This window comes from Protobothrops mucrosquamatus, unplaced genomic scaffold (genome assembly GCF_001527695.2).
Source record: "Protobothrops mucrosquamatus isolate PMUCROS unplaced genomic scaffold, P.Mucros_1.0 scaffold357, whole genome shotgun sequence".
NCBI lineage: Eukaryota > Metazoa > Chordata > Lepidosauria > Squamata > Viperidae > Protobothrops > Protobothrops mucrosquamatus.
Window position 1 is genome coordinate 539,477 of NW_015386692.1, and position 13,561 is coordinate 553,037.

Sequence of the window (13,561 nt, forward strand, 5' to 3'; positions counted from 1 at the left end):
CATATATTTTAGAAAACTCAAAGCAGCCATGGGATTCCTCTTGGGATTGCAGGTGACTTTTTTCTGCTTTGCAAACATAACCTGAGATTATAGTTCATCATTGCTAAACTCGATGAGCAATCTTAACCTCCACTTTATTCAATCCACAGGGTTACTATAACTATTATATCAGTATAAACTCAAATCCTTTTCAGCAAGTATTTCCGTTATACAAAGTGCTTCTGAGCAAAATTTTAAAATATGTATTTGCTAATTTACCCATGACTGCGGTCATGTACTCATTTTTTTAAAAAATCATTCTTTTTGTTAAATAGGATAGAATATATTTAGGATTCAATCTAAACACATGGAACTCTTGAGTTAGAAATGCAGAGGTCTTCAAGGATTGATTTTCCAGATTCATCTTGTTTCCAGAGATGACATTGATGAATTGAAGATTCTTATTCTTCAGCCCCTTCAGGTACAGTACACAGATTATAAACATCATTTTATAAGCCAACAATGAGTAGGACTCCCCAACCCCCAGTCCGCAACCTGGGCCTAGGTCATGGCCCATTGGTAACCAGGCCGGACAAGCAGCGAGTGAACGTGCACGTGCATGCACAAAGCTGCATTTGTGGAAGTGGCACACACATGAAACCCTCCCCTCTCTCCATCTGCCACCCCCACTGGTCCGCCAAGCTGGAAAAGTTGGGGACTGCTGGAGCAGAACACATAAGTTCTGTTTATTCAAATTATAGCTTTCACTTTCCTGAAAAAATATTAAATTTAGGAAACATTCTACTTTGTCTTTCAGTCACTCCCATGGTTAAATAGAGGGGTTCCATTCCTCTTTAGAAGTTACCACTTCCCTCATACTTTAAAATAAAAAGGCCTTGCTTAGAATTCAGCAAACCTCCCACCAACATTGAAATAATATACAGTATATCTTAGGGTTGAAATTCTGATCTCCTCAAATCTTTTTCCACTAAAGACAGACAACTTAATCATTCTTATTTGAACTCTTCTGTTTTGGGGATCTGACAGCAAGTACAGGAGAAGAATTAAATGACAAATTATCTGAAGGAGTCTGGCTGGAGATGGTGGTAGTAAATTCTCCTTGGATCTTCTTAGAGGTCTCTATGACAGAGTTCTTTAGTGTGTCATTCATCTCAATTATTTCAAAGTCTACTTCATTCCATTCTCTGATTTCACTATCCTCATCATCGTCTTCAGGATAGGTGTTGGACAATAAAGCTTCTTGAACTTCCCTGTCTCCAGCATCCTTCAATTTAACATCATCGGAGGATGTCGCTAATTTATACATCACAGGGAACAGTACTGCTGTCATGACAGCTGCTCCCAACGCAGTGTACATGAGCACTGGGAGAGTGGGAAAATATCCTTGAAGGAAGCCAACCGCCCCAGGAATACACATTTCTCCTAGAGCTGCACCCATTACAAACATTGCTGCAGATTTTCCTTGAACAGTGGTGTACTGCTCTAGCCAAGAAATGCCACTGGGAAAGATAGTAGCCATTGAGGCACCATAGACTGCGGAACCAACCCACAGAGCAACTGAGTGTACATTGAAGAGGACCAGGAAGAGTGACGACACAATAGAGCCTACGATACTTATCAGGATCATAGATCCAGGATAAGAGCAGGTAGCGAAGCAGATTGCCAATCCTCTGCAAGCTGCAAAGGTTCCCCAAAAGACAGCGTTCAACCCTGCTGCTTCCGTTTCTTTCATAAAGGCATAGGTTTTTGCATAAGTAAAGATGTAGGAGCCGTAGGTGACCTCTGCTCCAACATACCAAAAAAAAAACACAGAAAGAAGTAGTACGAGAGCATGGTGGTATTTCGCAATTTGGTATTTCTGCATGGAAAGTTTTGTTCTACCATGAACAGGACTGCTCCTCAAATATAAAATAAAGAAAAACAATGCAACAAGTAAGAGGTAAGTGCCAATCACAGCATAAGACCACACAAAATTCCAGTTCAAATGAAGCTTCGGCAACAACGTAGCACCAGGAAGAGAATTCGCACCTGACTGGTTATCAATACTGCTACCCAGAGCAGAACCACCCAGTGCCATCTTCGCCAGGATGGGAGCTACAAAAGCGCCAAGGGCAAAACTGAAATGCAAGGCCTGTATGTGCGGACCAGCTTCTGCTTGCCACGTGTCCAAAGCCAGAACATTCCCACCTGAAAGACAAAGATTCAGAGTCAAATTTTCACATTAAAAAGTTTCATAAACTTACGTGACATCTTCACCTAACACATGCCGTTCCCTTCCTATTCCAACTGGCATCTTTTCAAGGTAGGTAGTAAACTTTTGCAATTTTGTCTTCACCAAAGCAATCTTCTCCCTGGCTGTCTTGTTTCTTTGTTTCATTACAGCTCATTCCCGTTTTCAACTTTGTGAAATGACCACAAAGTCAACAGAGGAGAGGGAATCATGTGATCCTCCAGATGTTGTTGGACTCCATTCCGAATAAGGCCAAATTAATGTGGACAGGAGTAATATGAACTGGCTGAGGAATTCTGGGAGTTGAAGTCCACAAGGCTTAAACTTGCCAAGGTTGAGGACCTCTGCTCTAGAGGCCAAAGCTGTCTATTATTAAGATGTACCAGACTAGGGACGTCCAAACTCAACTTTATCCTCAGACATGGAAGTTCAGTGGATGAATTGGGACTAGTTATTCTTTCATAGTCCAGCCTAGTTTCCAGGACTTCTGTGGAGAAAAACTGAAGGAGGAAGCTGCTAGAAAAAAGCAGAATACAAATTCTAACCAAAAGTAATAAAATAAGTTCCAAGAACACTGCCATTCATCTAATATTCTATTCTTACAGAAGGGCCATCTCTTCTATATGCTCTCATTTTTTGATTTCTTCAAATTACAGTACGTTTTCTTATGGCTACACTTTCCTATATGTTATATTTCAATGAAGCCCAGCTGAGGAAGTGGCCATTTAAACTGCTCTTACAGTTCAAGAAATTATTTCCAACTTTCAGTTGGAATTTTCCTTGTTGTAACTTTAATACAGTATTCTATATCCTGCACTCTGGAATGCTAGAAAACAGACCTTGATCTTCCAATTATTTTACTCTTCCAGTATTTGAAAAGTAGTATCATATTCTCCCTCAGTTTTCTGAAGGATAAACATTCTTAATTTCTTCGAACTATCCCTAAATATATTTGTTTCTCTAAAACCTTAAATATGGTGTTCAGAATTGGACACAATACGCAAACTAAAGGTTGTATGATTAAAGTGGAACTATTACTTTCTATGATTTCTATGCTATACTTCTGTTCATTTAATACCCACTTAGGGGCTTAGCAGGATCAGACCAACTTAATACTTATTAGACTACCAGAGAACTATAGGGCTGCATATTATTTGGCAAGCCAATTCCATGCTATTGTTAAGAAAACTGCTTGAAGGTATCTATTAGTCTTACTCTTTTAAACAATCTTTTGGTTTTCTCCCTTGCTCTCTCATTCAGTCCTAGTCTGAGTCACTTTTCCGTGTCTCTATAATATTTCTCTTGATCCCCTCAGCAAAAATAATGATTTCCTGTAACCATTGCCAGAACATTACTGAAGTACTTAAAGTACTGTATGTGCACCTATATGAAGAAATCTTTCTATATACAAATCAACTTTCTTAGGACTATCCCAAAGATGCTTTTTTTTTTCACGAGGCAACTGGACTTTCTTGTTTTTCTTTGAAGACGTTTCGCTTCTCATCCAAGAAGCTTCTTCAACTCTATCTTAGGACTCTTCAGCTCTATCTTACGACTAAAGTACATACAGTTCTCAATCTCTGAATTTTTACCACCACCAGCACCCCAAAAATAGCATGCAAACAGGAAAAGGCAAATATAACCAAGTGGTGAAATTTAGCTTGGCCTTTGGTCAAGTAAGGAAATTTGCAGGTTCAAATGTTTTATGCACATGATACACACTTAGCAATGTATTAGGAACGCATAATTTATTATAAAGGAATGTAACACAGTTCTACTGAGTGATCTCAACATGATGAAAGGGAAAAAAAGACCATATGTGTAGTAAGGTTTGGTTTTTTTACCTGTATCCAGAATTCCCATTGCAAAACCAATGATGGACATCACGGCTGTTAACAAGATGGCTTTCTTACACCATGGAATAGCATACAGGCCTACTGTTGTACCCACCATAGATAAGCCTACAAATACAAATAATTTAAAAATTTCAAATAGAACATTTTAAGAATTAAAATTGCCCGTGTTTTATTTTAAATCCAGTAAATTCAAAGCCAGTATAATTTTGATTTGTATTTACGGTTATTACTAAATCGTGGAGAAATGTAGCTTATTTAATGTAGCAGTCTTATATCAAATGTACTCATGTTTTAGGCTGCGATCGTCAGCATTTATAATTTGGAATAATGCTACTGATCTCTATGGGGCCTTCTTCCTAATAGTATATTTTGGATTTAGGTTCAAGAAGGTTGCTCAAAGGTTAGAAAGCATTGCTTCAATGATTTAGAAATACTGCGGCATAGAAAACAATTGGCTTCAATCAATTTAAAATTGCTTCTCATCCTTCCCCAAACCTTGACTTCTGCAGAATTCTGAAGAGTTTATTTATTTGTATGCTGTCCATTCCTGAAGCGTCAAGTGGCTACCAATCACAAATTTCATACAATAACCCCTCCAACAATTACACAAATAAATCCACCCCAAATGGATTTTAAAAAGAGATGAAGGAAAGCATATGAAGTCATATGACCACCACTACATCCAAATTCATAACATTCTTTCCTCCTGGGCTACATGGAAAAGCCGGGTTTTATCTGCTCTCCAAAACCCAGGAGAGAAGGGACTGACTATATTCCAAGGCATAAGAACATCAACTGCAAATGCCCGTTTCTTAGGAGCCTTCAGATGTCTTTCTTTGGCCAGAAATTACTTTATTTCATCTGACTGGATGGGCAGATGAACATGGAGAAGGTGGTCCCTCCGATAACTGAATCTGGAGCCATGAGACTTTAAAGGTGACAAGAAGCACCTTCAACTGCATTCAGAAGCCAGCTGGCAACCAATGGAACATCCAAAGCAATGGGGTCACCCATGGATAATGGAAAATACTCATCCTTGACCAGCCTGTCATGTTTTAGACTAGCTGTCACTTCCAATTGCTTTTCAAGGGCAGTCCCATGTACGGTCTGCTACAGTAATTGAAATAGGAGGTAAGCAAGGCTCCCTGACTCAGGAATGGTGCACAAAATGGAGCTCTGAAAAAGCCAGTTCCAAATACAACTGAAAGTCTGTAGACTGCAAAAGGAAGTCTTACATAGAAACTAGGAAGGCAGTCTCATATAGCAAGGCCACTAAACTTGCATGGCAGTTCGGTGGTATCTCTATGTCATACATCTTTATATGTAATATGTTTAAAAGTCCTAAAACCCATTTGTTAATAAAGAATTGTGACTCTGAAACCAAGACAAAAGGATTGAGAACACTTGAGTAAGTGAGATAAAAAAAAGAACTCGAAACAATGTTCTAAATACCTAATGCCAATAAAGAAGCAATCAATAAAAATGCACTTCCTTGACTAAGTTAAAAAGGGAATGACTTATTTTTTTAGCAGACGGGACTGCTGAACAGAAAATATCAAAATATTTCAGTTCTCTATGCTCCTTATTTTGATATAAATTGCTTTTGAATGACATCCTAAAGTCACTGGTCTAAGACAGGGGTCCCTAACCCCCGGTCCGTGGACCAGTACCGGTCCGCAGCACGCCAGCAACCGGTCCGCACAAACAAGCAAAGCCCCATCCGCGAGATGCAGGCAACTCACAAAACCACACACCCTCCGGTCCACGGAAAAACCTCTCTTCACGGAACCGGTCCCTGGTGCCCAAAAGGTTGTGGACCTCTGGCTTAAGACTATAAGAATTCAGTCCCGATACTTTTCCAAAGAATACAGCATATTACAAATGATGCACTCATTCTGTTTTTGTTGAGTTTCCACTCCAGAAAATTGGATGCAGTAGACATTTGATTAAATACAGCTAAAAGCCAGAGTAAAAATAGTCTGATTTTTTGGTTGGTAAGACAGCAATCAGAATATTAAATTCTGAGCACCAACTAGGGCACATGCAGGAGACAAACAACAAGAAAACCAAGAGCTTGTAAGGAGAAATTTAAGAGGTGACCGAATCTACTCTTCTGGAGTTTGCTCCAGATAGCTGAACTACATGATTCCAAGGTCCCCTCTAATATTTTTGTTCATCTCTGTAACGGACACACATGTAGATGAAGTTAGAAAACTTCAGGAAGAGGTTAAAAGAAAAGAACTGATGCAATTACTGTCCCATTTCTGATCCACTAAGTAGAAGGATTTTCAAATTTGTATATTGCTTTTGTCTAATTCTCATTATTGTATAATACAGTATATCTGTAAACACAAGTATTACTCTCTTAGGGATAGATATGCAACACCTCTTCTACTAAAAGGACAACAATCTATATTATCCATATTCAATTTTTTTCCACTTACCCAAAAGAAACTTGGAGTTCATGCAGTCAAAAAGTATTCCACCAATTAGAGAACCACCAAAGTATCCCACTGAACGGCCTACGAAGATATATGAAATTTGACTGACATTTTTGTTCACATTTGCAGCCAAGTCTTGAAATGTAGGTCCTAGAATAGCAATAGCCATCCCCTAGAAAGAAATAAAATCAATAGGAAATAAAAAAATAGCTGTTCTTAATAAAGCTTTGCAAAATTGTTCAAACAATTCAGCATACTTATTTGAAAATAAGGCTGACTGAAGTTAATGGACTACATCAACCCTCACTTTTCTGTGCAGATACCATAGAATAACACAATTACCAACAGGGTGTTTCTATGAAGCCTATAAAAGAAGGCCTGGAAGCAGAACTAATTCCATTTGTTGCTCCCTCCAACTTATATTGCTTAGGGTTTCTTTTCTTTTTTGGTGTCTTTAAGTCAATCTTGACTCCTGGCAACTGCCTAAACAAGTCTCTGCAGTATCCTTGGCAAGATTTTCCAGAAGTAGTTTGCCGCCGTTTGCCATTGTCTCCTACCTAGGGCTGAGAGAGGGTGACTGCCCCAAGATCACTCAACTGATTTTATGCCTCAAATGGGACTAGAAGTCACAGTCACAGTCAGGTTTCTAGCCTGATGCCTTAATCACTACACCAAACGGGTTGTCCCATTGTTCTTTTAGAGCAGGGCTTTTCAACCTTTTTACAGATTGTATCACTTTTAGGATATGGCAATATTCGAGTACCACCAGTCACCTAGCAAGGTGTCAAAAACTTGGAAGACACCCCCCCCAAAAAAGGGAAAAAGTGATAAAGTACAGGTAGTCCTCGACTTACAACAATTCGCTCAGTGACTGTTCAAAGTTACAATGGCACTGAAGTGACTTATAACCATTTTTCACACTTGTGACCATTGCAGTATCCCCTGGGTCACGTGATTTATATTTGGATGCTTGGCAACTGATTCATATTTATGATGGTCACAGTGTCCCAGGATCAGGTGGTCCCCTTTTGCAACCTTTTGACAAGCAGAGCTGCTGGTGGCCAAGTGCTAAGGCGGGACTTCCTTCAGACCCTCCCTCCCTTTCATTCCAATCTCCCTCCCTCCTCTCTTCCTTCCTGTTTCCCTCCCTCCCTCCCTCCTTCCCTGCCTCCCTCTTATTTCCATCTCCTTCCTTCTGAAGGAAGAATTTGAAAATACCACACCCCATATTTTCCCTCTTCCATATATTTATCAAACAAGGAAAAGCTTCCAGAGACAGAAAAGACAAGCCACTGAGGGAAGTAGCTTAAAAAGGCACATTCCCCTTTAAGAATTAGCTATTGGCTAGAAAGAAAAGTTAAGGAACCGGCTGCCGGCTAAGGCAGCCTCCCCAAATGGCTCCATTCATAAGTAAATGAATGCTATAGGCAAAATCCATTCAGGACAAAAATACTTCAAAATCCCTTGCAGCAAAACTTACAGCTAACAATAGCAGAGCAATAGAATTAGAACCCAAAATCCAACACGGGACATCAGCCATCAGCCACAATATAAATTGCCAAACACTCCTTAAGAACACAAAGCCCACATTGCACAAATCCCAGAACTTCAAAGTCACAAAATCACCTAAGAATCTTTCCACTCTCCAGTTTGTTGTTCAGCTGATCCAGAACCGAACTGCTGAAACGGCACTTCGCTTCTGCCAATAAACATCTCCTCTCGAGCAGCCGGAGCAGTCGGCTACCTCTCGCCTATTTCAAACAGCTTCTTTTTTTTTTCTCTCGGCTTTTTCTTCCAAATCTTCCTTCCTTTCCATTTCCCTCCTGCTCTCTACCTCCCTTTCTCATTGCCATCTCCTCCCTCCCTCCCTCCCTCACCTCTAGCCAATGCTGCCTTTCTTCATTCCTCGTGGAGGGATTTCTTGCCTGTCGCTGCCACCTGTGTGCGCGCCTGACATGGATGGCTGCCACAGAAGTTGTAGATCGGCTCCCGGCCAACCTATCTGATCTCCTCTCCTCTCTCCCCCCCTCCTCCTTCTTTTCCCTTTGGTGCAGCTCCAGCTGACTCCTCTTCCCAAGGCTGCATCTTTTTTTTCCTCTCCCTCTCCTGCCCAAACTACCTCCTTTTATAGCTTCTGCCCCCCTCCTCCTCCTTTCTCTTCCGGGTGAGGTGGAAGTGCCAATCCTGGGGCCTCACCCCAGCCACCCTGAAGCTCCTGAGGACTCTCTCACGGCCAGTCCTGCACTGCGCCGCTTTGGCTCGTTCCCTCCTCCACTACACTTGGCTAGGCTGGGCAGGGCCGTGTACCACCTGCCAGATGCCAATGTACCACAGGTGGTACGTGTACCACCGATTGAAAAGCTCTGTTTTAGAATATCACATGTCTATCTTGACTAGGGACCATAATAACCTTATTTAGGTGTCACAGAAAAAGTTGAAAGAACTCATCACGCAAACCACATGGATAAGGCCAAAGTTGCAACTGCTGACATCTTATTAGAAGACGCATCTACGCTTACAAGAATAGTTGTATTGGAGTGGATTTTGTGTGCTTATGCATCAGGTTGCTCACACACTCAAATTCTGCACCATACCAGTTGAAATCTCCCATGAAGATTTCCCAGAATAGAGAAATTTCTGCAGGATCCTGGACACATATATTTGCCTTCATTCATGAGAGAAATTTCTCAGAAATTCTTAGACCTGCTCCAAGAGGTTTCTTTCTCAGATCACCAACTATCAAATTGTATCAGGAGGGGATCTATACAATAGGCCTCAAGGATGTCTTTTGAAAGGTGTGTCAATATGAAAATACACAAAAGTGTCAAATACCCAGGCACTCCAGATCTCTGGCCAATTTGTCTATATAGATCAAAACCTCCGTAAGGAATTATTCCTGTAACATCCATGGGCAATGAAGCCCTATCCAAAATAAATTTACCATCACGAATCAAATTTTATTATGGTCATTCACCAGCACCACACTCCAAAAAGAACTGCTATCAGAATTTTTGTCTACCTAAGCTAAGCTTGTTAATTGACTTTTATTTTGTCTTTTATTGATATGCAAATTCATGTTTGTTACAATTTTCATGTCTCACTAATAAAAAAAGGAGCCAAATAACATTCCTCCATCTACAGCATCTGAGTCCAAGCCTTTTTGTTAATCTCATCTAGTGGTATCATGAAGAACTTGACCTACTCATTAACAAACGGAAGCATTTTATTTATTCTTTAGCATGGAAGCTAAAATGCTGGTTCGAAGTCAGGGTTACCCAGTTTCAAGATGACCACAGTGTTTACAAAGTGCTTTTGAGCCAAATACTGTCTCTCATCCCACCCTAGATCAGTGGTTCTCAACCTTTTTAATGCCGCGACCCCAACCGGTCGTAAGTCGAGGACTAAACCGGTTGTAAGTCGAGGACTACCCAACCGGTCGTAAGTCGAGGACTTTCCCTGCCGGGGAGTGCCGCGCATGCGTGGTTCCGCCCCCTGCGCCGGCCGAGGCGTAGCTGGCAAGCGGCAGAGACGGAGCAGGCCGACCACCAGCTGGCCCAGCCCAAGGGAGGTAAGGCACCCGCCAGAAAAGGGAGAAAAAAATGGCGGACAAAAAAAATGGCGGACAGCCTTGCTTGGCGACCCCCGTGAAATGGTCGATCGACCCCAAATGGGGTCCCGACCCACAGGTTGAGAACCACTGCCCTAGATGATTCTTGCAAAAATGAAACCAGAAGACCTGCCAGGCATGCCATTTTAAATTTCCAATGCAAGAGTGGGATGTAAACATTCAGTGTCATGTAGTGGTTGTGATCATTAGCATTATACTGAGTGTATTGTACAGGTAGTCCTCAACTTACAACAGTTCGTTTAGTGACCATTCGAAGTTACATCACTGAAAAAAAATGACTTATGACCATTTTTCACACTTATGTCCGTTGCAGCATCCCCATGTTCATGTGATCAAAATTCAGATGCTTGGCAACTGGCTCATATTTAGGACGGTTGCAGTGTCCCGGGGTCATGCCTATCACTTTTTGTGACCGTCTGACAAGCAAAGTCAATGGGGAAGCCAGATTCACTTAACAACTGTGTTACTAACTTAACAACGCAGTGATTCTCTTGACAAATGTGGCAAGAAACGTCATAAAACGGCAAAGCAAAGCTCCCTTAACAATTTTCTCCCTTAGCAACATACATTTTGGGCTCAAGTGTGGTCGTACCTCGAGGACTCCCTGTATGTTAGGCTTGAATACCAAGGCATTTGTTCATAGTCCAGCAGGACCATGTTTTCTCCTTAAGCAGTGGTTCTCAACCTGTGGGTCGGGACCCCATCACGGGGGTCGCCAAGCAAGGCTGTCCGCCATTTTTTTTTGTCCGCCATTTTTTTCCCCCTTTTCCGGCGGGTGCCTTACCTCCCTTGGGCTGGGCCAGCTGGTGGTCGGCCTGCTCCATCTCTGCCGCTTGCCAGCTACGCCTCGGCCGGCGCAGGGGGCGGAACCACGCATGCGCAGTGCTCCCGGGCAGGGAAAGTCCTCGACTTACGACCGGTTGGGTAGTCCTCGACTTACGACCGGTTGGGGTCGCGGCATTAAAAAGGTTGAGAACCACTGTCCTTAAGGGAGACAGAGAGCCCCGGGCAGCCCACTCGGTCTGGGGTGGCGTGTGTCTGCCGACTGCCGCTCTTTCAAGGGCGCCAGAGGGCAGCGCCCACCCTGGGTTTCTTTCCCTCCCAGGAAGCTGCGGGCCCGGCCAGAAGGGCAGGGAGCCCGCGGGGCAGCGGGTCATCGAAGGAGGAAGCCGGCTGTCACCCTGCGCGCTGCCCGGCTGGCTCGCCCGCCTGCCTGCCTTTCTCGCCTCCTTACCAGGCCCAGGAAAGCGGCGCAAAGAGCAGCCGAAATGCACCACTTCAGGGCCCGCCGGGAAGCCGCCGCCGCCGCCTGCTGCTTTCCCACGCCAAGGCCACCTCCTGCCCGGCTTCTTCGGCCGCTGCCATCTGCCACCTTTACAACCGGCTGAAGGGCAAGCCGCGCCGAGCTTCCGGGTAGTCCCTTCGGGGGCGACTCTCCGGCGGCGGCGGCGGCTCTCTCCGCCGCGGCCTCCCTGAGGGCTCCCGCTTCTGGCGCTCCATCTTCTTCCAGCCGGGCAAAGCGGACCTGCTTCTTCGCGCCCCCCGCCATGTCTACACCCGAGGGCCGCCGAGGCAGAGCCGGGCAGGCGACACGTGACCGACTAATCCCGGAGCCAGCGGCATCTTGGACAGGCCAAGAAGTGCCTCTCCTTGAAAAAAACCACAATTCCCAGAAAGCACCGCAAACGGTCCGTTTACGGTGCGGAGACTGTCGCCGCAAAACACGTCCCTTCTGTTTTTCACGCCAATGCTCCCATTGGCTAACTTCAGGCGAATTAAATTCGCATCTCCGGTTATTGACGTGACCGACGCCCACTGAAGCGAAGAGGGGCGTGCCCCGATGTGATTCCTCCTAACCCTCTTGCTGGAGAGTTAAAGTTACGTTTGCCATATCCGCGAAGAGAAGCAGAGCAGCGAGGAAAGAGTATATAGTAATCCTTTGATTAATCTCCTTTTCTTTTCTTCACCGTAGAGAAGCCGCTGTTCTTCCTGCGTTTCATTACGAAACGACAGAAAAACGTATAAAACGTAAGGTAGGATTGATTGCCTATAGCCAGGGGTAGGCAACCTTGGCTCTTTTATGACTCGTGGACTTCAACTCCCAGAATTCCTGAGCCAGCCAAGCTGGCTCAGGAATTCTGGGAGTTGAAGTCCACGAGTCATAAAAGAGCCAAGGTTGCCTACCCCTGGCCTATACAAAACCATGCCCGTTCAGAAATAAAAAAAAAATCGCAAACGAAAGGACAAGTGAATATAAGTAAGTCTCGGGTCTTACTTTAAGGAAAAAGCATGGCTCGCAAAGCCCAACTGGACGCGAGGGAGTTGTTTGGATGAGTTGTTTGCAGGAAAGTCCGCTGCTGTTAACAGTCGGCTAAAATTGATTTGGTTGATTGAATAATTAACTACACGCATCCTAAGATTGTCAGAGTCGCCGTTGCAAGCAACTCTCATTTCCCGGAGTATAGGATAATAAAAAAAAAAGGGAAGGTATGTTATGCGCGAGTCGAGGTCTGCCACGTGTACGAGAAGGAGGAGGGCCGTCCGAAGCGAGAACCGGATCAAGGTCAGGCAGACTTTGGAGAAAGGGAGAATGGAGGCTAATTGCCGCGTGTTAGTAAAGAGTGCTGGCAATTCAACCGAGGCTTCAAATAAGGAAATGTTCCGAAAACGAGATTTGTTTTTTATTTTTACTCCTGGCAGGTGCAGCTGAATTGCAGGCATTATTTCTCTACCTTGCCTTGGGCACCTGGAACAAACTTAGTCCTTTCTTCTAAGTGGCTGAAGCAAGCAGAGGTGAACCTACCATGGCTTCTGATCCATAATTTGAGAATTTTGCTCAAACCTGGCCACTGCACAGAAAAATATGGTTAGTTTTGAAAGAAAAATAGAATTTGGCTCTCGTATTAAAATCTCATATCCAAAAAATGGTTTGCCCTCTGTGGACATTGATAATTGATGGGTGTGATATCCTTGTGATTACAAGTGTGGGTACATAACTTTGTAACTTTACCTATCAATGGAAAAAGAAGCCATTTATATGCGTAGAATTGGGCTATAAGGCTGCTGTTGGTAAGTTCCAAGTTATAACAAAAGAATATTTTTCAAAAGCAGCATGCTCTACAGGGGCTGATGGAAGTCACTTGACCATCCTGTTTGTTGGCTAGCTAGCTCATCTTAACATCTTTTTTATTTTCTAGTGCAGTCAGTTGCAGCTGCCCTTGGAACAGAGTGAAAAGAGGCTGTGCTCAGAGTAACTATACCATTCCTCCTTCACAGAAAGTTGGTCCCCTCACAGATTCAATAAGAATCAGTATTATACACAGCAAATCAAAAAACAAGAAAAAAGTTGAAACAAAAAGACATGAAAAAAGTAATTGTGATTGTGGACAGTTGCTCCATCAATCTA

At 43.3% G+C, this 13,561-nt stretch overlaps 1 protein-coding gene across 1 annotated transcript; it reads right to left on the minus strand.

The window, feature by feature from the left end:
- Positions 1 to 607: 607 nt before the first annotated feature.
- MFSD4B (major facilitator superfamily domain containing 4B) lies at positions 608 to 11,431 on the minus strand. The gene is made up of 4 exons (XM_015815634.2): positions 11,390 to 11,431; positions 6,531 to 6,699; positions 4,075 to 4,191; positions 608 to 2,187 (listed from the first exon to the last, which is right to left on the minus strand). The coding sequence occupies exons 2-4, from the start codon at positions 6,694 to 6,696 to the stop codon at positions 983 to 985; spliced, it is 1,488 nt and encodes a 495-aa protein (XP_015671120.2). The 5' UTR covers positions 6,697 to 6,699; positions 11,390 to 11,431; the 3' UTR covers positions 608 to 982.
- Between the last annotated feature and the right edge of the window lie 2,130 nt (positions 11,432 to 13,561).

What these genes read in the sequence shown, in the direction of transcription:
- MFSD4B (XM_015815634.2), bottom strand. Translation starts at nt 6,696, where the DNA reads ATGGCTATTGCTATTCTAGGACCTACATTTCAAGACTTGGCTGCAAAT. An exon ending in GAACTCCAAGTTTCTTTTGG is followed by an intron (nt 4,192 to 6,530) that starts GTAAGTGGAAAA and finishes TTGTATTTGTAG; the next exon opens with GCTTATCTATGGTGGGTACA. An exon ending in AATGGGAATTCTGGATACAG is followed by an intron (nt 2,188 to 4,074) that starts GTAAAAAAACCA and finishes TTTGTCTTTCAG; the next exon opens with GTGGGAATGTTCTGGCTTTG.